Source organism: Scyliorhinus torazame, chromosome 2 (genome assembly GCF_047496885.1).
Source record: "Scyliorhinus torazame isolate Kashiwa2021f chromosome 2, sScyTor2.1, whole genome shotgun sequence".
NCBI lineage: Eukaryota > Metazoa > Chordata > Chondrichthyes > Carcharhiniformes > Scyliorhinidae > Scyliorhinus > Scyliorhinus torazame.
In genome coordinates, this window is record NC_092708.1 from 198,348,696 (window position 1) to 198,372,812 (window position 24,117).

General features: G+C 49.6%; 1 protein-coding gene across 4 annotated transcripts in view; it reads left to right on the top strand.

Moving 5' to 3' along the window:
- Positions 1 to 24,117, top strand: part of LOC140394997 (uncharacterized) — a 403,426-nt gene that overhangs the window by 158,000 nt on the left and 221,309 nt on the right. For 2 of the 4 annotated variants that reach the window (XM_072482288.1, XM_072482291.1), the window contains 3 exons: positions 673 to 813; positions 8,959 to 9,195; positions 10,786 to 11,019. In XM_072482288.1, the coding sequence (XP_072338389.1) occupies positions 673 to 813; positions 8,959 to 9,195; positions 10,786 to 11,019 (612 nt within the window). The remainder of the gene's footprint in view (positions 1 to 672; positions 814 to 8,958; positions 9,196 to 10,785; positions 11,020 to 24,117) is intronic. The other 2 variants (XM_072482301.1, XM_072482311.1) reach the window with 2 other exon arrangements.

The following is a 24,117-nucleotide window of genomic DNA, read 5'->3' on the forward strand; positions in this document are numbered from 1 at the left end:
GATATATGTGGAACAAACCCAGGAAACGATCAGCTAGTTTAACATCGGTAGTTGTAAACATTATGTTAAACGTGAATAGAGCATTGGTGAGGCTGCACTCGAGTAATGTACTCCAAGGCAGAAAACAGACAGTTGGTTTTGGTCCATATCAAGTTGAGTAACAATGAATGATCCAAAATGACTCTAAAAAGATGGAGTGTTAATACATATCACTGTGTGGTTACATGTAAGGCAGAAAGAATTGAAGTAAGGGGATTACGATAATGGCAGGTATACATTTCTCATCTGGTAGTTCATCAAGAAATTCTGGTTTGGCAAGTGATGATTACCTCTGTGATTGATTCCTAGTGGACATAATAACTGTGTGATTGAGAGTCCCAAACATATTGGGAAAGGTGTGTGGTGTATGATCGTGTGTGCATGTGTGGTGATTGTTACTTTCAGGGCAACACAGCAGAGTAGACCAATTGGGGCTCAGAGTGGGGAATCACCCCAATCCCATCTTTGGTAGATGCATTTCAGAATTAGTTGCAGACATCTTGTCGATCCTTGTAAATAAATCCTTTATTGTTCACTGATGAAGTCTCGGAAAATGCATCACTACAGTGTGTGTACATGCGCATGAAATCTTATTAGAATTTGAGCCTCACAATTTAATTCTTTATATTGCAGACTCCTCAACCTATCAAAGTTGAATCACCTGAAATAGGTTCACAGCTTCCCAAGACCACAAGTCAGGAAGATGTGCTTCCAGGCAGGATGGACTCGCTGGAAATAGAAATGAGCTCTCTAACAACCAGCCTCATAGACTTAGTAAGTCCGGAGCAACACACTGGAGAACTGCCAAATCCATGCTGCCTTTCTGTCAGAGGAATTTAGCTGTCCCCTTCCTCACTCATTTCCCATAGTCCTGCAACTCTTTCCCTTCAGTTGCTAATCCACTTCCCTTTTCAAGCTGTGATTAACATTTCCTTCACCACATTTTCAGACTGTGCATGATTGTAACTATTAGAGGCAGAGTAGTTTATTTTCTCATGTCATATTTGGTCCTTTAGCCAATTACCTTAAATGTATATGTTCCAGAACCCTCATGATTTTGAACATTCCAATCAAATATCCTCTTCACCTTCTTTTCTTCAGGGAGAACAATCCCAGTTTCTCCAAACTATCCACATTACTTAAATTCCTCATTCCTGGGAACTATTCGCGTGAATCCTTTCTGCACCCCCTCTAAAGCCTTGAAGTTAAAATCACCAAGAAATCTCCCCCTAGACCAAAAAAGGTCAAGAAATTACCAAGAAATCTCCCCCTAGACCAAAAAAGGTCGAGAAATTCTATATGGTGAACAGGGATTCCCTTGTGTCCCTGACTCCTAGACAGACGTAGGTGGGTGCTATTCGGATCAAACTAATTTTTCAAGTTAATCACTGGTATAACCCATATCTTCCTAGAAGATTTCATTTACCTATCACTAAAAAGCTCTACTCACGGGTTAGGCTTTTTAAGTAGAATAAGTAAACTTTCTAATAACAATTCTTTCAGGTTATCAACTTAACTTAAGTTTGTTTTCAAAATTAAAAGATTAAAACTATTTTTAAAAGGATATAACAGATCTTTTTCTTTCGATGCTTTGGGCCAGTAGTAAGACCTTCAGGTCTTCCTTGTCAATCATTATTCTTTTAGTCTTGGGTCTTCCGATGTATTTTCTGGGCTGCTTGGTTTTTAAAAGCGAGCCTCACAGCTTTTTCTTCTTTCTTTCTCCTGTTCTTTATTTTTTTCTTTATGACCTTGTTCTTTGTAGCCGCTGGCACTTTTTTTCGCTTTGCGGAGCCGTTCGCCCAGCCTCTGCACGCCGTTGGCTTTTTTCTTCTGCTCCGGTCGTCGACTGCCTTTCTCCAACTCAACTCCTTTCAACTGCCTCAACTGCTCTTAACTGACGTTATTTTAAAAAATAATGGCCCCTGCGAGCGCCAGCGGCTGTCTCCCGCTCGCGCTGCCAACCGCCGCTTCTCTTCAAACTGCAACGGCCCCCGCGAGTCCCAGCGCGCGCCCTCTTCTAACCAAAAATTGTCAGCCCATAAACAACGAAAACTCCCATTGGGGTCCACTCCACTCACACCCGCAGATAAAAATAGTGGCCAACCTTCGTTTTCCTCCCCCGCAACATGGTCAAAGACTAGACATCATTTAATTGAATGGCAGGCAGATGACCTTCAAGGCACTGACTGGTGACGTCCCATTCCTCTAAAGACACCAGCTCAAGTTGGTCATCTGCTCTCTTCGCCCAACATTGGTTCCTCAAACAAAAACCCCAAGTACTCCCAGGCAACACCCACGGCCCAAATGCCACATTTTTCCATTTTTCATTGAAAAAGCCTTCACATGCTTCCAAAAGGCTGATGCCCAGAATTGGACACCATACTGCAGTTGCGGTCAAACCGGTTTTATAAAGACTCATCATAATTGTCTTGCTTTTGTAGTCTCTGCACAGCAGACAATGAGAACCCTGCTGCCACAAGGAATATTGTATTACAGAGAACATCACCATCTTCCGAAAGCAACACTCCCATTGCTTGGAATTCTCTGGAGGAACTCTAAATTACTTTGTTTATCATATCTCAATTTGTGGTATTATGCTGCATGAGTATATGAGGCTATTATGAGGAACAGAAGGAAATAGAAAGGAGGAGGCGTAACAGGGAGTAGAGGATCAGGAAAAGGAAGGGAGACTACAACACAGACAAGCCTTTCCTGCCTAGGGTCTATGTGATGATATAAATTAATGAATACCAATCACCCCAAGCGTATCTCCCCATTCATCAATAACCCCATCTTCCTTACCTTCCCTCTGCCACTGACCATCACATTGTTCTCTTTCTGAAAAAAGCTATAAACCACCTGAGAATACACATTCTAATCCACAATTAAGAATTCAATCATGACATATTGCAATTAGTGCTTGTCTTCTGTGTGCTTTTGCCTCTGCCAGTGCATCTATAAAGTGCCCTCTTCATCGCTCATGGTCCCTCCGCACTGTGAACTCAGCCGCTGGCCATTTCCTTTTCCACCTGAATTCTCTTGCCAGCCCTAATTGCCTGATGTTCCCCACTCTGTAAAAAATAAACTTTCACCTCACTTCACACAATCAAAGAATTCACAGAATTGTTACAATGCAGAAAGAGCCCATTGAGCCCACCGTGTCTGCTCCAGCTCTCTGAATGAGCAATTCACTTAGAGCCGTTCTCCTGCCTTCTCCCTGTAATCCTGCCCAGAACTGGACACAATTCTCGAGCTGTGGCCAATCTATTGTCTTATACAAGTTCAATATAACCTCCTTTATCTTGTACTCTATGCGCCTGTTCATAAAGTCTAGGATACTGTATGTTTTATTAACCACTCCCTCTCCCTTCAATGACTTAATAATAATAATTACCTTTAATGTCACAAGTAGGTTTACATTACCACTGCAATGAAGTTGCTGTGAAAATCCCCTAGTCACCACATTCCGGCGCCTGTTCGGGTACATAGAGGAATAATTCAGAATGTCCAATTCACCTAACAGCACGTCTTTTGGGACTTGTGGGAGGAAACCGGAGCACCCAGAGGAAACCCACGCAGACACGGGGAAAACGTGCAGACTCCACATAGGCAGTGACTCAAGCTGGGAATCAAACCTGGGAACCTGGAGCTGTGAAGCAACAGTGCTAACCACTGCACTAACGGACCGCCCATACACACTTGTGACTTATGCACATAAACACCCAGTTCCCAATGCTCCTGCACCCTTTTTATAATTGTATCCTTTATTTTATCATGTCTCTCCATGCTCTACCTCTCAAAATGAATCACTTTGCATTTCTCTGTATTGAACTTCATTTGTCCGCCCATTCCACCAACCTATGTCCCTTTGAAGTTCTACACTATCCTCCTCACAGTTCACAATGGCCAGAATTCTCCGGTCGTTGCAATCCATTTTTCCCATCAGCTGCGTACCCACACCAATGGAGTTCCCGGCGGTGTTGGGTAGTTACAATGGGAAATCTCATTGACAAGCAGTGGGAAGATAGAATCCTACATATGACTGCAGACCCACAGCACTGTGATTGACTCTGATCTGCCTCCTCAAGGGCAATTAGGAATGGGCAATAAATGCTCGAACAGCCTGCGATGCCCACATCCCATGAACGAATAAAAAAAAACCTGATGAGAGTGTGAGTTGGGAGTAAGGCGAAGGTTGACTAGCCCAAAATGAGCAGATGAGAACATTCATTCTCTTCCTCTACTGCACAGCTGTCCTCTTCTGAGAGGCCCGTCCATGGCGACCTCTTTCCAAGCTTATGTGGTGAGGTTGGTGGACCTCCTGCTGCCATCTCTGGGGTAGAGGACCTCCCTCTGGTCCTGGACTGCCTGGAGGAGTGTCTCCAAAGGGCTGTCGCTCAAATTGGGGGGAAAGGGCTTGTTTCTTCTCGGGACCATCATTCGCCACCACAAGTCCTGGTCTGCGAGTGTCCTTTAATGTGGTATCCACACCTTCGACCTCATGAGGTTATGGTGGGATGGACAAATCCCAACCCACCTTACCATGAGATTTGAGGAGCTCCTCGATGATGTGTAAACAATGAACTGAAAGGGCGGCATGTAGAGCAGGTTAGCACTGCTGCCTCATGGCGCTGAGGACCCGGGTTCGATCCCTGCCCCGGATCACTGTCCGTGTGGAGTTTGCATATTCTCCTTGTGTCTGCTTGCATCTCAATCCCATAACCCACAAAGATGTGCAGAGTAGGTGAATTGGCCAGGCTAACATAGAACATAGAACATAGAACAATACAGCGCAGTACAGGCCCTTCGGCCCACGATGTTGCACCGAAACAAAAGCCATCTAACCTACACTATGCCATTATCATCCATATGTTTATCCAATAAACTTTTAAATGCCCTCAATGTTGGCGAGTTCACTACTGTAGCAGGTAGGGCATTCCACGGCCTCACTACTCTTTGCGTAAAGAAACTACCTCTGACCTCTGTCCTATATCTATTACCCCTCAGTTTAAAGTTATGTCCCCTCGTGCCAGCCATATCCATCCGCGGGAGAAGGCTCTCACTGTCCACCCTATCCAACCCCCTGATCATTTTGTATGCCTCTATTAAGTCTCCTCTTAACCTTCTTCTCTCCAACGAAAACAACCTCAAGTCCATCAGCCTTTCCTCATAAGATTTTCCCTCCATACCAGGCAACATCCTGGTAAATCTCCTCTGCACCCGCTCCAAAGCCTCCACGTCCTTCCTATAATGCGGTGACCAGAACTGTACGCAATACTCCAAATGCGGCCGTAGCAGAGTTCTGTACAGCTGCAACATGACCTCCCGACTCCGGAACTCAATCCCTCTACCAATAAAGGCCAACACTCCATAGGCCTTCTTCACAACCCTATCAACCTGGGTGGCAACTTTCAGGGATCTATGTACATTGACACCTAGATCCCTCTGCTCATCCACACTTTCAAGAACTTTTCCATTAGCCAAATATTCCGCATTCCTGTTATTCCTTCCAAAGTGAATCACCTCACACTTCTCTACATTAAACTCCATTTGCCACCTCTCAGCCCAGCTCTGCAGCTTATCTATATCCCTCTGTAACCTGCTACATCCTTCCACAATATCGACAACACCACCGACTTTAGTATCGTCTGCAAATTTACTCACCCACCCTTCTGCGCCTTCCTCTAGGTCATTGATAAAAATGACAAACAGCAACGGCCCCAGAACAGATCCTTGTGGTACTCCACTTGTGACTGTACTCCATTCTGAACATATCCCATCAACCACCACCCTCTGTCTTCTTTCAGCTCGCCAATTTCTGATCCACATCTCTAAATCACCCTCAATCCCCAGCCTCCGTATTTTTTGCAATAGCCTACCGTGGGGAACCTTATCAAACGCTTTGCTGAAATGCTAAATTGCCTCTTTTTGGAAAAAACGAATTGGGTACTCTAAATTTATTTTTTTTAAATAATGAACTGAAAAGCAAACGATCAGGCGCGAGAAAGCGCTCAGCTGCCGAGCTGGAATCATGACAATTTTTCTGTCCGCCACCGCACTTACAGCGAGATCATCCAGCCCTTCCCACCGGTTGGATCTTCCGGTCTCGCTCAAGTTGACCCCCAGCGTGGGTTTTCCAGCGGCAGGTCGGACCAGCCATGCCAACTGCCATCGACTTCAGCGGGAGTAGAAGATCCGGCAGATGGCCAATGGCATTCTGCCTCCACCACCAGAAAATCTGCCGTGTGGTGGGGGCAGGGCTGGAAAACTGACCTGAACGGAAAATTCCACCCATTATCATTGTCTTTAACATCTGGAAATGCTTTCATCTGGTCCGGCATTATGTTCTCCTAAGCAGGTTACTGTAAGAAATAGATACATGAGTTGCCCATTCAGCCCTATGAGCCTGTCCCGCCATTCAACAACACCATAGCTGATCTTCTACCTCAGCTCCACCTTCCTGCACAATCCGAATATCATTTCATTCCCTTCCTACCCAAAACTCTATCTACTCCTCTCTTGAATATACTCAGCAATTGAGCGTCCTGGGGTAGGGAATTGTGAAGCTTTTCAACCCTTTGAGTGAAGAAATTTCTTCTCATCTCAGTCCTAAATGACCTGCAACTTATTCTGAGTCTATGACTGAGTTGGTGATTCCCTAGTCAGGGGAAAGTTTTCTCATCATCCGCCCATCATATGATTTATGTTTGTAGTTATTCCAAATCAAACCCAAATTAGAGGGAGATGGTGGGGTAGTGGCAATGTCCCTGGATTAGTATTCCAGAGTCCCAGGCTAATGGTCAGGGGACACGAGTTCAAATCCTACCAGGGCAACTGATGGAATTTGAATTCAGTTAATAAATCTGGAATTGAAAACGATGTCCTTTAGGGAAGGAACTCTGCTGTCTGTGTCTGCTTTGGTCTACACCTGACTCCAGAGCCAATTGGTTGACTGTTAACTGCCCTCTGAAATGGTCAGTTCAAGAGCAAGTAAGGTTGGGTAACAAATGTTAACCTTTCCAGTGATTTCCATATCCCATATTGTTGTCAATATCCTAACCTCTAATTTAGCACTTCAGATCAAAGACCATCCAAGACAAGAATATCTCTTGCACAGTCCTTAACATCATGCAGAAAATGATCCAATGTTTCCTCTCCCTTCCCCAGTCTCCAGTTTCTCTCTCCATTACAACATCACATGACTCTCTACTGGGGACACTGAGGTCCACCTTCCCCTGAATTATCAGATTTATTTTCTTCTATATTGTAAATATGCTTTCTTCTTACAGTGCATCCTGCACTGACCTATTTACACAAAGCTCCACATCTTCGTGCTCCCCAAAATATTCACATTTTAAAAACATAACATTTAATCATGCATTTCTCCCAGATTATTTTTACTCTTTTCACGGTTGACCATACATTAGGCATTTGGTCTCGATGCAAAATAGAAAATGTTGTTCTTCAGCATTGAAAACTGACCAAACTCCCAAATCAGGCACAGTCCAACAGAGACAAGTGGGCAGGTTTATAAACGAGGTAATCTCTGTCGCACAGTCTGAGAAAATGAAGTAATTTATGAAACAGTTAGAATTGATCAAATTAGTGTTCCTTGTGCAGTAAATGGTGACTCTATCTCACTGCCTGGAAAATCGGGGACGGGATTCTCCAATAATTGGGCTATGTTCCCACGCCCACGAAAAAATGCGCGTGAATTACTCTGGACTTACCTGGAGAAAGTCCAGAGTGGTTCTCCTACCTGGAGGGGACTAGCAGGGCCCTGATGTAGTCCTTGCAGCTTCGGCTGCTGATACAGCGCCCTGCACTTCCGGTCGGTGGTCCGCGCATGCGCACGGAAGCGGCCTGTGTCGGCCGCGCCACGCGACATGGTCGACCCACACCGCGGACCGGCACCAAGAAGATAGGCCCCCCTGAGATAGCACCCACAGATCGGTGGCCCCCGTGAATGATTCCCCCCGCCCCCTCACCAGGGCGGCCGCGGACTGAGTCTACAGCCACCACACCGAGTGCCCGCCGGGCGGAACCATGAGAGAACCATGCCGGCGGGAACTCAGCCAGTTTCACTTGGAGAATCGCCGCGGGGCCTCTTTCAATGGCCCCCCCACCGGCGCCGCGTCGACCGCGCGCGCCCGATTGTCGGTGATTCTCTGGTCGCAGGAGCGACGTCGGACCCGATCTCGGGTTTGATGGCCATTTACCACCCCCGCGCCGAGCGAGATTTCGGCTCGAAGAATCCCGCCCCAGATGTTTCAATAGGTGTCAGCAATGACTCAATTGTCTCTGAGTCAAAAGACTGGATTTAAGTTCCAGGGGCTTGAACACTATATCCAAGCTGACACTTGTGTGCAGTACTGCTGGAGTACTGCATTGTCAGAGGCAATGTTAATGTGTTGTTAAACTTTGAAACTATCTGCCCTCTGAGATGAACATAAATAATCCTATGTTGCTATCTGCAATAGGAGCAGGGTAGCTTTCCTGCTGCCTTGGACAATATTCATCCCTCCTCCAAAATCAGGAAGTACCCTTTAATATTCAGTATCACAATGATGTTTCTGGGAGCTTGCTGTGCACAGTGTCTCCACCATTATACAAGTGACTACAGATCAGAATTATTTGGGTGGCTAAGAAGCATATTGAGGAGTCCTGAGACAACTTATAACTGCAAACCTTTCTTTCCGTTCCTACTCTCATTTTTTGCCCCAACATCTTCACATTCCTGTGCTGAAGATAGATAGTTGTAATCCCTGACACACAACGTGTCCTAGATCGCACTTGTTTGCTTTACTCAACGTGGGAAATGCAGCGGGGATTGGAAGGTCTGTATCTACCAGAGTATAAGCTCTGGTAATTTTCCTGCATTATTATCACTGAACCCTCTCCTTCTCTCTTTTAATATAGGAAAATCAGTCAGAAACTATGTTCTCAAACAATTTGGAAGGTGATAGATTTCCTAAAACAACTATTCCTGGTCAAGACAGTGATGTGGAATTCATTGTAACACCAAAAACATCCACAACACATTTGCGCACCCTGACACATACAGAAATACCCAGGTATATGCATCACCCCCCTGAAGGGAATCTTCAGGAGCTTCAGGAATTGGACTCCAAGTACAAACCTGAAAACCTTAGGCAGGTATGGACGCTGGCGGCGACCAGGGTGCTGGTTACGTTTCCGTGGTCGCGTCTATCAGGGTCCCGGGTGCTGGTTGAGGTAGTGGGGTTGCTAGGGGGCATATTTACGATCTGGACGGGTCCCTGTGTTCTGTGAGCACGGGAATACCTTGCGGCGCGTTCGAGTCCTCGCGCGGGGTCTCTGCCGTTTTGGGGGTCCTGGGTCGCGGGCAGGGGCTTCCTGAGGTAGGTTGGGCTGGGTCCCGTGTCCTTGGGCGCTCCTGGGGTCGGGTCTTGAAGTAGGCCTGGTTGGGCCTCTACGTGGACTTTTCTTTCCTCCATTTCCAGGTAGGTCGGGTTGCTGGGTAGGCCTCTCCGAGTTGGGTCGCTGGGCGGGCCTCTCCGGGTCGTGTGTATATTAAAATTAGGTGCAAAGCTTCAAGAGAATCCTCTCCAAAGCAGTGATGGCACAAATAGAGCCACTTACAGCACAGAAGGAGACTATTGAGCCCAGGGGTGAAGCAGGAAGCCACTGCGCCAGCGCACAATCGCGCCGGTCGCAATGCGCATGCGCAGAGCCGTGGCGCCCGTTTGAAGCCGGTATTGGCAGCTGGAGCGGCGTGGGTCGCTCCAGTGCGATGGCATTTACGACGGCGTCAACACTTTGCCTCAGGATCAGAGAATTCCGCCCTCTGGTATTTTGGATGTTTTATCTTTCCGCATTCAGCAACAGCAGGCACAAACTCCTCTCATTATCTCCAATGTAATCAGCAAGAGTTAGATGTGAAGGCAGGAGAAATAGGTCACTTTTCAATGTAACTCGATAAACAGTGTCTACACCAGCAAACCTCCACTGACTGTATTCACAAGAAAATTAATCCAGTGAAAGGATTTCGACAAAGGTGAATTTAGACAACTGGCAGGTCCATTGAGATAAACTCTGGCATTTCACATCAGAGAGCTGGGTTCATAGACAGCCCAGAGGGATGGGATGGAATGGAAGTCTCCACAGCGTGCGGGCTGTAAGGCTTTAGGTTTGTTGTTGACTCCATCTAGTGCCTCGTGGATGTAAGGCTACAACACTGTGCATTATTGGAGATCCCATTCCGAGAGGTCACAGCAGGGCTGGTGTGGGAAATGTGGGTGGTCTGAGTTTCATTGATGCGGCAGAGCAGGGCGAACTCTACTGTGTCCCGGTCCTGTGTACTCTGATCTGGGAGTGCTGAATGCTCGCATTAGGTTTCAATCCTAAACTGTCTCATAATGCCAAGGACCCGAGTTCGATTCTGACCTTGCGTGTCTATCTGTGTGGAGTTTGCACACTCTCCCATTGTCTGCGTTGTTTTCCTCTGGGTGCTCCGGTTTCCTCCCATTGTCCAAAGATGTGCAGCTTAGGTGGATTGGCCATGATAAATTACCCGTTAGTGTCCAAAGAACACACAGATTAAAGTGCTCCCCCTAATCACTGTCGCACATTGTGTACTAGATCACACTTGGCTGCTTGACCCAATGTGGGAGATGGTGATTTCCTGTATCGAGCAGAATAGAAATCCCACATTTATTATCCTTCCATTATCATCACAGAACATTCTCACTCTCTCTTCAAATATAGAATGTTCGACGAACAAATCTTTTCACACTCACTTCAGAAGATGATCAAATTCGTATCCGTCACCCAGGCAGTAATACGATGCCTGTGGTATCAGAAACGTCCACATTACTATCGGGTTACCTGGCAGATACAGAATTTCCCAAGACTATGACTAACCCTCGTCAAAGTGAACTTGAGGCGGATCAGGCACAAGACCTCCAGAGCCATTTCATCAAACATACAGCATCCTTAGAGGTATGTACTTCCATTTTACATTACAACAAATAGGGGGTTATTTGTATATTGGGCATTCTGCTTTGCTTTAATATTTGTGAGTGATGAAGGATTTAATATCTATTTTTCAGAATGCACTGTGCCGTCTCACAGCTTCAGGGACACGGGTTCAATTTCAGCCTCGGATGACTGTGTAGCGTTTGCACTTTCTCCCTATGTCTGCGTGGGTTTCCTCCGGGTGCTCTGGTTTCCTCCCACAGTCCAAAGTTGTGCAGGTTATGTGGATTGGCCATATCTTTTTATTAAAAGAGTAAAAAATTTATACAGGGCCAAACGGTACAAACACTAATTTTGCATTGGAGAAACAGGATACCTTTCCCTCAGTACCAACGTACAGGGAGGGGGAGGGGCGGTAGGATACTCTGATTATTAAAACAGTTCACAACACAGTTCTACAAAAAACAAAGGGAACAAGCACTAAACTTTGCGCTGGAGAGACCGGATACCCTTGCCTCTGTATCAACAGAAGGGAAAGGAAGGGCGGGGGTGGGGGGAGAGAAGGGAAAGAAGGCTGGTGGGGAGGGAGGGAGTCGGGGTGCCCAATAGGACACTGCCTGAACTATCTATGAAGACAGAATAACAAAAGAAGCTTCAGTTATGATGTGCCAGATTCCAGGAGTCCCCCAGAGGGGGTGAGGGGCGACACAGTGCCAGGCACGAGTGAGCCCTGCACCCCACTCCAGAGAGCCTCATGTGCACCCTGCGCTCTCGACACTGGGTAACTGACAGCCTTCAGACAGGGCCCTCCGGACCCTGATCCTCCACGACACTGAGTGCGGCGGGCGACACGGACCCGTCAACCAACTCAGGGCCTGCCTTGATCCCGCCACCGGGATCATCGAAAGGCGGGATCTCCTCAGGCTCCTGCCGGGGCCCCAGGCCAGTGGGAGGTGGTGATCCAGATGCCTGCTCAGCCCCTGCCACCTGGTCACCGGAAGGCCCCATAAACAACTCCGGATATAGGTCCGGGATGGTGGCAGTGATGTACCATCAATTGACGACAGACGAGGAGTCAGGAGAAAAACTGTGGCTTTAATCAGCTTAAAGGCACCTGCTGGCAGCCGGTCCCAGAATGAAGGCAGGACTGGAGGTTGGCCACCTTTATACATGAGTCTGAGGGGAGGAACCACAGGCGGAGCCAGCAGGGACAAGCCCAGGCATGTAACAATTCAACAGTACAATACAGTGGTTTACCACATTCACCCCCTGTTTAAAAAAAAAGAGTCTGATGGGGTTGTAGTGGACGGGTTGAGTTATAGATCGAGTCTGTCGGGGGCTTTGACTTTCCGCTGTGACCGCCTCAGTCCGGTGTAGTGTGGATATTGGTGTCGGATGAGGTGTTGAGGCCTGCGTGTCCAGGAGCGTCTCGTCTTCTACGTCTCGTAGTAGATGAGTAGCAATGGGGGTAGATGGTGTAGGGTCGGGGGTAGTGGTGATGGTCACTGGGGAACCTGTGGGTGCCAAATCCCGAAGGGAGTCTGTGGCCTCCCGCCCATTATGGTGTGCCACTTAGGCATATTGGGGTTAGCATGGAGGAGAAGGACCTTTTCGACCAGTGGATCCGACTTATGGCTCCTCGCATGCTTCCGGAGGAGGACGGGCCCTGGGACCATCAGCCAGGATGGGTGCGAGACCCCTGAGATGGACTTCCTAGGGAAAACAAACATCCTCTCATGAGGGGTCACACTGGTGGCGGTACACAGGAGCGACCAGATGGAGTGCAGCGCATCGGGAAGGACAGCCTTCCAGACCGTTGCGTTCTCCCTCTCCACCTGCCCGTTTCCCCGAGGGTTGTAGCTGGTCGTCCTGCTCGAGGCACTGCCCTTGCTGAGCAGGAACTGACGCAGCTCATCGCTCATAAAGGAGGATCCCCGATCGCTGAGGACGTAAGTTGGGAAACCAAACCGAGTGAAGATGCTGTGGAGTGCTTTAATGACCGTGGCGGAAGTCATATCGGGGCATGGGATGGCGACGGGAAACTGGGAGTACTCATCGATCACGTTCAGAAAGTACGTGTTGCGGTCGGTGGAGGGGAGGGGCCCTTTGAAGTCCATGCTGAGGAGCTCAAAGGGGCGGGAGGCCTTCACCAGGTGCGCTCGATCTGGCCGGTAGAAGTGCAGTTTGCACTCCGCGCAGACCTGGCAGTCTCTGGTGATGGCCCTAACCTCCTCAACGGAGTAGGGCAGATTGCGGGCCTTGATGAAGTGGAAGAACCGGGTGACGCCCGGGTGACAGAGGCCATCTTGTAGAGCCCGGAGTCAGTCCACCTGTGCGCTGTCACATGTACCTCGGGATAGGACATCGGGGGGGCTCGTTGAGCTTCCCGGGGCGATACAAAATCTCTTAATTATATGTGGAGAGCTCGATCCTCCACCTCAAGATCTTATCGTTTTTGATCTTGCCTTGCTGTGTATTGTTGAACATAAAGGCAACCGACCATTGGTCAGTGAGGAGAGTGAATCTCCTGCCGGTCACGTAATGCCTCCACTGCCGCACAGCTTCCACAATGGCTTGGGTCTCCTTTTCGACAGAGGAGTGCCGAATTTCGGAGGCATGTTGGGTGCGGGAAAAGAATGCTACGGGCCTGCCCGCTTGGTTGAGGGGGGCAGCCAGTGCTTTATACGATGCATCGCTCTCGACTTGTAAGGGGAGGTAGTCGACCGCGTGCATCGTGGCCTTGGCGATGTCTGCCTTAATGCGATTAAAGGCCTGGCGGGCCTCAGCCGTCAGGGGAAAAACTGTGGACTGAATGAGTGGGCGGGCCTTGTCCGCATAGTTAGGGGCCCACTTGGGCATAGTAGGAGAAAAACCCCAGGCATCTTTTCAGGGCCTTGGGGCAGTGGGGGAGGGGGAGTTCCATGAGGGGGCGTATGCGGTCGGGGTCGGAACCTCGAACTCCATTTTCCACAACGTAGCCAAGGATGGCTAAGCGGTTGGTGCGGAACATGCATTTCTCCTTATTGTACATGAGATTATGGAGTTTGGCGGTGTGGAGAAATTTTAGAAGGTTAGCGTCGTGGTCCTGCTGATCGTGGCCGCAGATGGTGATATTGTCTAGGTACGGGAAGGTGGCCCGCAGTCCCTACCGGTCAACCATTCGGTCCATCTTACGTTGGAAGACCGAGACCCCGTTAGTGACGCCAAAGGGAACCCTAAGGAAGTGATAGAGGCAGCCATCTGCTTCGAACGCAGTGTATTGGCGGTCCTCTGTGCGGATGGGAGCTGGTGGTCGGCGGACTTCAGGTCCACTGTGGAAAAGACCCGGTATTGTGCAATCTGATTGACCATATCAGATATGCGTGGGAGGGGGTACATGTCGAGCTGCGTGTACCGATTAATGGTCTGACTGTAATCAATGACAAACAAAGAACAAAGAACAAAGAAAAGTACAGCACAGGAACAGGCCCTTCGGCCCTCCAAGCCCGTGCCGACCATGCTGCCCGACTAAACTACAATCTTCTACACTTCCTGGGTCCGTATCCCTCTGTTCCCATCCAATTCATGTATTTGTCAAGATGCTGCTTAAATGTGACTATCGTCCCGGCTTCCACCACCTCCCCCGGCAGCGAGTTCCAGGCACCCACTACCCTCTGTGTAAAAAAACTTGCCTCGTACATCTACTCTAAACCTTGCCCCTCGCACCTTAAACCTATGCCCCCTAGTAATTGACCCCTCTACCCTGGGAAAAAGCCTCTGACTATCCACTCTGTCTATGCCCCTCATAATTTTGTAGACCTCTATCAGGTCGCCCCTCAACCTCCGTCATTCCAGTGAGAACAAACCGAGTTTATTCAACCGCTCCTCATAGCTAATGCCCTCCATACCAGGTAACATTCTGGTAAATCTCTTCTACACCCTCTCTAAAGCCTCCACATCCTTCTGGTAGTGTGGTGACCAGAATTGAACACTATACTCCAAGTGTGGCCTAACTAAGGTTCTATACAGCTGGAACATGACTTGCCAAATCTTATGCTCAATGCCCCGGCCAATGAAGGCAAGCATGCCGTATGCCTTCTTGACTACCTTCTCCACCTGTGTTGCCCCTTTCAGTGACCTGTGGACCTGTACACCTAGCTCTCTCTGACTTTCAATACTCTTGAGGGTTCTACCATTCACTGTATATTCCCTACCTGCATTAGACCTTCCAAAATGCATTACCTCACATTTGTCCGGATTAAATTCCATCTGCCATCTCTCCGCCCAAGTCTCCAAGCAATCTAAATCCTGCTGTATCCTCTGACAGTCCTCATCACTATCCGCAATTCCACCAACCTTTGTGTCGTCTGCAAACTTACTAATCAGACCAGTTACATTTTCCTCCAAATCATTTATATATACTACAAACAGCAAAGGTTCCAGCACTGATCCCTGCGGAACACCACTAGTCACAGCCCTCCAATTAGAAAAGCATCCTTCCATTGCTACTCTCTGCCTTCTATGACCTAGCCAGTTCTGTATCCACCTTGCCAGCTCACCCTGATCCCGTGTGACTTCACCTTTAGTACTAGTCTACCATGAGGGACCTTATCAAAGGCCTTACTGAAGTCCATATAGACAACATCCACTGCCCTACCTGCATCAATCATCTTTGTGACCTCTTCGAAAAACTCTATCAAGTTAGTGAGACATGACCTCACCTTCACAAAACCATGCTGCCTCTCACTAATACGTCCATTTGCTTCCAAATGGGAGTAGATCCTGTCTCGAAGAATTCTCTCCAGTAATTTCCCTACCACTGACGTAAGGCTCACCGGTCTGTAGTTCCCTGGATTATCCTTGCTACCCTTCTTAAATAAAGGAACAACATTGGCTATTCTCCAGTCCTCCGGGACATCACCTGAAGACAGTGAGGATCCAAAGATTTCTGTCAAGGCCTCAGCAATTTCCTCTCTAGCCTCCTTCAGTATTCTGGGGTAGATCCCATCAGGCCCTGGGGATTTATCTACCTTAATATTTTTCAAGACGCCCAACACCTCGTCTTTTTGGATCTCAATGTGACCCAGGCTCCCGAGAGTAAAGAGGGTGTTTCTGGAGCGTAGTAGGGACAGGGGAGGTCTGGCTCTGCCAAATCTGTGCAGCTAGTATTGGGCTGCCAATGTGGCGATGATCCGTAAGTGGGTAATGGAGGGAGAGGGTGCAGCATGGAAGTGGTTGGAGATGGCGTCCTGTGTGGGCACGAGCCTGAGGGCACTGGCGACGGCACCGCTGCCGCTCTCGCCAACAAGGTACACCACGAGTCCGGTGGTGGCGGCGACGTTGAAGATCTGGGGGCAGTGGAGACGACACAGGGGCGAGGTGGGAGCCTTGGTTTGGTCCCCGATTTGGGAGAACCATCGTTTTGTCCCGGGAAGGATGGATGGGGGGTTTCGGAGCTGGCATCAGGCAGGGATTAGAAGAATGGGGGACCTGTTTATAGATGGGACGTTTGTGAGCCGAGGGGCGCTGGAAGAGAAGTTTGGGTTACCCCCGGGAAATGCTTTCAGGTACATGCAAGTGAGGGCGTTTGTGAGGTGGCAGGTGAGGGAATTCCCACTACTCCCGGCACAGGGGATTCAGGACAGGGTGATTTCGGGTGTATGGGTTGGAGAAGGCAAGGTTTCAGCGATCTACCAGGAGCTGAAAGAAGAGGAGGAGGTCTCGGTAGAGGAGTTAAAGGGCAAGTGGGAGGAGGAGCTTGGGGAGGAGATAGATGAGGGTCTGTGGGCTGATGCCCTGAGTCGGGTTAATTCTTCCTCCTCTTGCACCAGGCTCAGCCTAATACAATTCAAGGTTACTCAGAGAGCGCATATGACAGGGGCCAGGTTGAGTAGGTTCTTTGGGGTGGAGGACAGATGTGGGAGGTGCTCGGGAAGCCCGGCGACTCATGTCCACATGTTCTGGTCGTGCCCGGCACTGGATGGGTTCTGGAGGGGTTTCGCGAAGACTATGTCCAAGATGGTGAAAGTCCAGGTCAAGCCGAGTTGGGGGTTGGCACTATTTGGGGTAACGGACGAGCCAGGAGTGCAGGAGGCGAAAGAGGCTGGTATCCTGGCCTTTGTGTCCCTGGTAGCCCGGCGGAGGATCTTGTTATTATGGAAGGACGCGAAGCCCCCCAGGGTGGAAGCCTGGATAATTGACAAGGCAGGGTTCATTAAGCTGGAGAGGATAAAGTTTGCCTTACGAGGGTCTGTGCAGGGGTTCTTCAGGCGGTGGCAACCATTCCTAGACTATCTCGCGGAGCGTTAGGAGGAGGTCAGCAGCAGCAGCAACCCAAGGGTGGGTGGGGGGAGGGGGGGTCTCTTTTGGGGGGGGAATTCGGGTGGGTGGGGGGGGCTTTCCTACGGGTACCTTTGACTTTCATATGGGGGGTTACTGCATATGGGGGAAACCCAATGTATAAGTTTTGTATAATTTTTGATTGTTGTGTTTGTGTTTCTTTCTTTTTGTTATGGGGGGGGGTTGTCAAAACGTTTGTTGGAAAATTTGAATAAACATATTTTAAAATTAAAAAAAAAAATCTGACCCAGGCTATCTACACACCCTTCTCCAGACTCAACATCTACCAATTCCTTCTCTTTGGTGAATACTGATGCAAAGTATTCATTTAGTACCTCGCCCATTTCCTCTGGCTCCACACATAGATTCCCTTGCCTATCCTTCAGTGGGCCAACCCTTTCCCTGGCTACCCTCTTGCTTTTTATGTACGTGTAAAAAGCCTTGGGATTTTCCTTAACCCTATTTGCCAATGTCTTTTCGTGACCCCTTCTAGCCCTCCTGACTCCTTGCTTAAGTTCCTTTCTGCTTTCCTTATATTCCACAGGCTTCGTCTGTTCCCAGCCTTTTAGCCCTACAAATGCCTCCTTTTTCTTTTTAACGAGGCCTACAATATCTCTCGTCATCCAAGGTTCCCGAAAGTTGCTGTATTTATCCTTCTTCCTCACAGGAACATGCCGGTCCTGAATTCCTTTCAACTGACACTTGAAAGCCTCCCACATGTCAAATGTTGATTTACCCTCAAACATCCGCCCCCAATCTAGGTTCTTCAGTTCCCGCCTAATATTGTTATAATTAGCCTTCCCCCAATTCAGCACATTCACCCTAGGACCACTCTTATCCTTGTCCACCAGCATTTAAAACTTACTGAATTGTGGTCACTGCTCCCGAAATGCTCCCCTACTGAAACTTCTACCACCTGGCCGGGCTCATTCCCCAATATCAAGTCCAGTACAGCCCCTTCCCTAGTTGGACTGTCTACATATTGTTTTAAGAAGCCCTCCTGGATGCTCCTTACAAACTCTGCCCCGTCTAAGCCCCTGGCACTAAGTGAGCCCCAGTCAACACTGGGGAAGTTGAAGTCTCCCATCACAACAACCCTGGTGTTTTTACTCTTTTCCAAAATCTGTCTACCTATCTGCTCCTCTATCTCCCGCTGGCTGTTGGGAGGTCTGTAGTAAACCCCCAACATTGTGACTGCACCCTTGTTATTCCTGATCTCTACCCATATAGCCTCACTGCCCTCTGAGGTGTCCTCCCGTAGTACAGCTGTGATGTTCTCCCTAACCTGTAGCGCAACTCCGCCACCTCTTTTACATCCCCCTCTATCCCGCCTGAAACATCTAAATCCTGGAACGTTTAGCTGCCAATCTTGCCCTTCCCTCAACCAGGTCTCTGTAATGGCAACAACATCATAGTTCCAAGTACTATTCCAAGCTCTAAGTTCATCTGCCTTACCCGTAATACTTCTTGCATTAAAACATATGCACTTCAGGCCACCAGACCCGCTGTGTTCAGCAACTTCTCCCTGTCTGTTCTGCCTCAGAGCCATATTGGCCTTCTTCCCTAGTTCTCCCATGCCCACCCCCCTGCCATACTAGTTTAAACCCTCCCATGTGACACTAGCAAACCTCGCGGCCAGGATATTTATGCCTCTCCAGTTTAGATGCAACCCGTCCTTCTTATATAGGTCATACCTGCCCCGGAAGAGCTCCCAGTGGTCCAGATAATGGAAACCCTCCCTCCTATACCAGCTCTTTAGCCACGTGTTTAGCTGCTCTATCTTCCTATTTCTAGCCTCACTGGCACGTGGCACAGGGAATAATCCCGAGATTACAACCCTAGAGTCCTGTCTTTTAACTTTCTGCCTAGCTCCCTGAACTCCTGCTGCAGGACCTCATGCCTCTTCCTGCCTATGTCGTTAGTACCAATATGTACAACAACCTCTGCCTGTTTGCCCTCCCCCTTCAGGATGCCCTCTACCCATTCGGAGACATCCTGGACCCTGGCACCAGGGAGGCAACATACCATCCTGGAGTCTCTTTCACATCCACAGAAGCGCCTATCTGTGCCCCTGACTATAGAGTCCCCTATGACTATTGCTCTTCTGCGCTTTGACCCTCCATTCTGAACATCAGAGCCAGCCGTGGTGCCACTGCTCTGGCTGCTGCTGTTTTCCCCTGATAGGCTATCCCCCCCGACAGTATCCAAAGGGGTATACCTGTTCGAGATGGGGACAACCACAGGGGATTCCTGCACTGACTGCCTGCCCTTTCTGGTGGTCACCCATTTCTCTGCCTGCACCTTGGGTGTGACCACATTTCTATAACTGCGATCTATGATGCTTTCCGCCACCTGCATGCTACTAAGTGCATCCAACCGCTGCTCCAACCAAACCATGCGGTCTGTGAGGAGCTCCAATTGGGTGCGCTTTCTGCAGATGAAGCCATCCGGGACGCTGGAAGCCTCTCGGACCAGCCACATCTCACAGTCAGAGCACTGCACCCCTCTAATTGACATTGCATCATTTAATTAGTAAATTAAATTTAAAAGTTAAAAAAAAAGTTACTGTTAACTATATGTTTCCTAGCACTAGATTTCTATTATAAATGTGAAAGCTAAATACAGTACTCTCTGATCTCTGGCTTAGATACCTCTCTAAATTATAATTAAGTAATTATGTTTAATTAGTTTACCAATGCTTAATTATTTTAATTTAGTGTAGATTCCCAACCAGCCAATCAGGTCACAGCTTTTCTGTAATGTCATTTCAGCACCCCCCCCCCCACCACCACACACACAATTTGAAAAGGTAATAAAAGTAGAAATGAGTAAAAATCACTTACTTAAATTTTGAGGGTCTCAGATGCTCTCAGGTTCTCTCCCTGCTGATTACAAGTTACAGGCCAGAAGAAAGAGAGAGGACAAAACAGTAGGGAAAAAGCACCTTCTCCCACTCTGCACCGAATTACCTCAATGCACCAAATTACCAAGTTCCAAATTCCCACTCAGGCTGTGTCTCTTTGACCTGTGCAACACTTACTGAGTGCGCTTTCTGTCTGTCTTTTATACAGACTTTAGCTGACCAGGATGACTCACACTACTTAAACTTCAAAGAGAAGAATACAATGTGTACCTTTGTGCCAGATAACTGCCTCTCAGCAATTAGGGTGGGGGAAACTTCAGCCAATCAGACACTAATCTACACACTGCACCTTTGACTGAAAAACAGCAGAATTAGACTTACCTCTTACCTTTCCTGATTACCTCATTGCATCAAATTACCAAGTTCCAAATTCCCACTCTGGATGTGTCTCACTCAGGCTGTATCTCTTTGACCTGCGCAACGCTACCATCCTGTGTTTCTCCCCAGTCTTTACTACTACCACTTGGGCTCTCCAGGGGCTGTTGCTGGCCTCAATGATGCTTTCCCGCAGAAGCCGCTGGACCTCCGACCTGATGAAGGTCCTGCCCTGGGCACTGTACCGTCTGCTCCTGGTGGCGACCTGTTTGCAATCCGGGGTGAGGTTTGCAAACAAGGAAGGTGGATCGACTTTAAAGGTCGTGAGGCCGCATACGGTGAGGGGGGTAGGGATCCGCTGAATTTTAAAGTTAAGCTTTGGAGGTGACACTGGAAGTCCAGGCTGAGTAACAGGGCAGCGCAGAGGTGGGGGAGGACGTAGAGCCGGATGTTGCTGAACTCTACGCCTTGGACGGTGAGGGTCAAGATGCAGTACCCCCGGATTTCCGCGGAATGGGATCCGGAGGCCGGGGAGTTTTTCTGGGTAACGGGATGTACCGCGAGGGAGCAGCGCCTTACCATCATGGGGTGGATGAAGTTTTCCGTGCTTCCGGAGTCAAAAAGTCAGTAATTCTTGTGCCCATCGATTTTCACCAGTCATTGCGGTTGCGGGGTTGTGGGGCAGGGACTGGTCGAGGGTGATCGAGGCGAGCTGCGGCCGGTACTGGGAGGCCCCGGGCTGGTCAGCGGTGGTGGCAGACGATGAACAACCAGGCGAGCTTCCCGACGAGCATGGGTCCTGAGGCGCCGAGCAGCGCTGCCGGGGGTGTTTGTTCTGCCCGCAGAAGTAACATTTGGGCTCCCTGGGGTTGGCTGGCTGCCGTGCGGCGCAGGCTTGCGGTGGGCTGGGGTCGGTAGCTGGTGGGGCCCACGATGCCCATGAGGGTGCCGTGCGGTCGGGGGTGTACGACTGGACGTTACGGGAGGCCACTGTTAGCGAGTTCGCGAGCTGCCTGGTTCCCGCATGATCAAGCGTACCCCCTTTCAATAGGCACTGGCGGACGTACGCCGACCCCATGCCTGTAACGAAAACGTCTCTGATTAAAAGTTGTGTATTCTGGACTGCTGAAACTGCCTGGCAGTCACAGTTCCTCCCCAGGATGTGCAGGGCATGCAAGAAATTGTCCGGGGAGTTGCTGTCTCATGGACAGGAGGTGCCTGGCGTATAGTTTGTTGACTGGCCGAACGTAATGTCCTTTCAGGAGCTCCATTGCTTCAGAGTAAGTGGGCGCATCCCGGCTGAGAGGAAAAATGTCAGGGCTCACCCGTGAATAAAGGACCTGGAGCTTCTGTGCGTCCAAGGGTTCCTCAGCGGATGTTCGGAGGTAGCTTTCGAAGCAGGCTAGCCAGTAGTCAAAAGCGGACGTAGCATTGGTTGCTTGAGGGCTCAGCTGTAGGCGATCAGGCTTGATGCGAAGTGCCATCATTTAATAATCTTTGCTCAATAAATTGATGCACTATCAATTACTACAAAGACGAGAGTAGTGAATAATCGAGGCTTTATTGAGCAAAGATGTGTGGCCTCCTGTAGCTGCTCCCAGAATGGCAACACCGGTGAGCACACACATTTATACCCCGCCTACTGGGCGGAGCCAGCAGGCAGGGATTTACCCATGTACCTCTAGTACATGAGTCTTACCGTACTACCTCTAATACAGTTAGTGATGACTACCACACTCTGAGCTTCAGATAAAATAGGCAGCAGCAAATGTCATCTTCCCTCTCTCCTTCGTCCAGGCAATTCAGCAGCAACCAGCACTGGAATTAGCAGCAGCAACAGAGACAGAGAGAGCAGCTGCAGAAACTCATGGTGGATTGTCCACTCTTTTGAGGTCCACGAACAAAACAGAAGAAAGGAAACAAACTGAGGGACAAAGCAAAAAAGGCCGCTCCTGTTAGGGGCATAACAAAGATCAAGCTAAACTTAAAAACATCAAATAAGAGTGTAATTAAAGGGGCCAATAAAGCATCACAGCCCCTGCGGTGCCCACCGGGCACGGAAGGCCTCGATGGTGCCCTGCCCCTCTCCGCGCCGGATGCCGGTAGATCAGGAGCATGGGGCTGAAGTGCAAACAAAACTCCAGCAAAAGATTGGTTAGAAAATTAAAAAGGGGGTACAGCCGAAAACATGTAACATAGACATGGTCCACGGACTCCACGAGGCTGCAAAAATGGCAGGCGTCTTGGGAGTCCATGAACCGGTGCAATCGGTGGTTGTATGGCACTGCTGCATGCAACACCCTCCACCCCAGGTCCCCAAGATTGAGGGGGAGGACTCCTCATCGAGAGACCTCTAGTGAAGGCCTCCGCCGCCGAATGGCAACAAGACACGCCATGGCATGTCCAGCCGACAGATGAGGGCAAGGAAATGAAGGGTGAGCAGCGGCAGCGCGTACAGGAAACCCCTCCGCGCAGCACGAAAAGGCACGGCAGGCATTTCCGCGAGGCGGCTCGGGAGGGAGGTTTCGGGGCTTGGCGCCAATGTTGAATTCCGTCCGGGCAGGGGTTCGCCCAGACGGGATATCACCGCGCACTTGCGCGTCCCCCAAACCGCGAGTGCCATCGGGTCAAAGCACAACCGTTTTGATGCCTCGGATGGCACTGGCCGCGAGCCGGACGTCCACTACCACACGTTGTGCCAACTCATGGGGTGTCATCCAGCCCACTCCTCTACCACCCAGCACGTCCCCGATCCTGGTCACCCCGGCAGCCACTGCTCGCTCCTCCGCCTGCCACTCAAAATGGTATTGGTGGAGGTGCGGATTCCTGAGCAGCGGCTCCCTGACGGCAGTCACCAGTCCTGACCGGGGGGAACAGCGGTGCGAGGCGCCCATGTTCCAGACTTTGAGCAGGTCCTGGTAAATGACGGGCAGCGTCTGCAGAGGGTAACGAAGACCCTGCAGATCTAGGAACAGGAGCTGCACGTCATAATTCAGGCCGTGCAGCTGGTGGAGGAAATGCATCGTCAGGGCACACCATCGTGGAGGGGGCTCAACGTAAAGGTATCGTTGCAGGGTCTGAAGGAGAAAGGTCTCCTCCTGGGGGGAAGGCACATCGTGGCCGGGCAACACTCCCTAAGCGGGAGACTCAACCTCAGCAGCGACCCAGTGCAGTCTCTTGTCCCAGAAGAACTCTACAAGCATTCTCTGGATCTTCTTGACAAAGTCAGGGGGAGGGGTCAAAGTGGCCAGCGGTACCACAACATGGCGGCTATTAGCTGGTTTATGACGAGAACTCTACCCCTGTAACAGAGCACTCGGAGCAGTCCTGTCCAGCGTCTCAAGTGAGCGGTGACCTTGGTCTCCAGGTCCTGCCAGTTAGCCGGCCAGGATTCCTCAGCCGGGCAAAGATGGACTCCCAAGTAGAGGGGGTTGGTCCTGCTCCAGGTGAAAGGCCTGAGCTCCTATGGGAAGGGGGTGGATTTGCCATGGACCGACGAGGAGACTGGAACGCTTGGCCCAGTTGATCCTGGCAGAGGGCGTGGCGGAGTACACAGCCTGGCACTC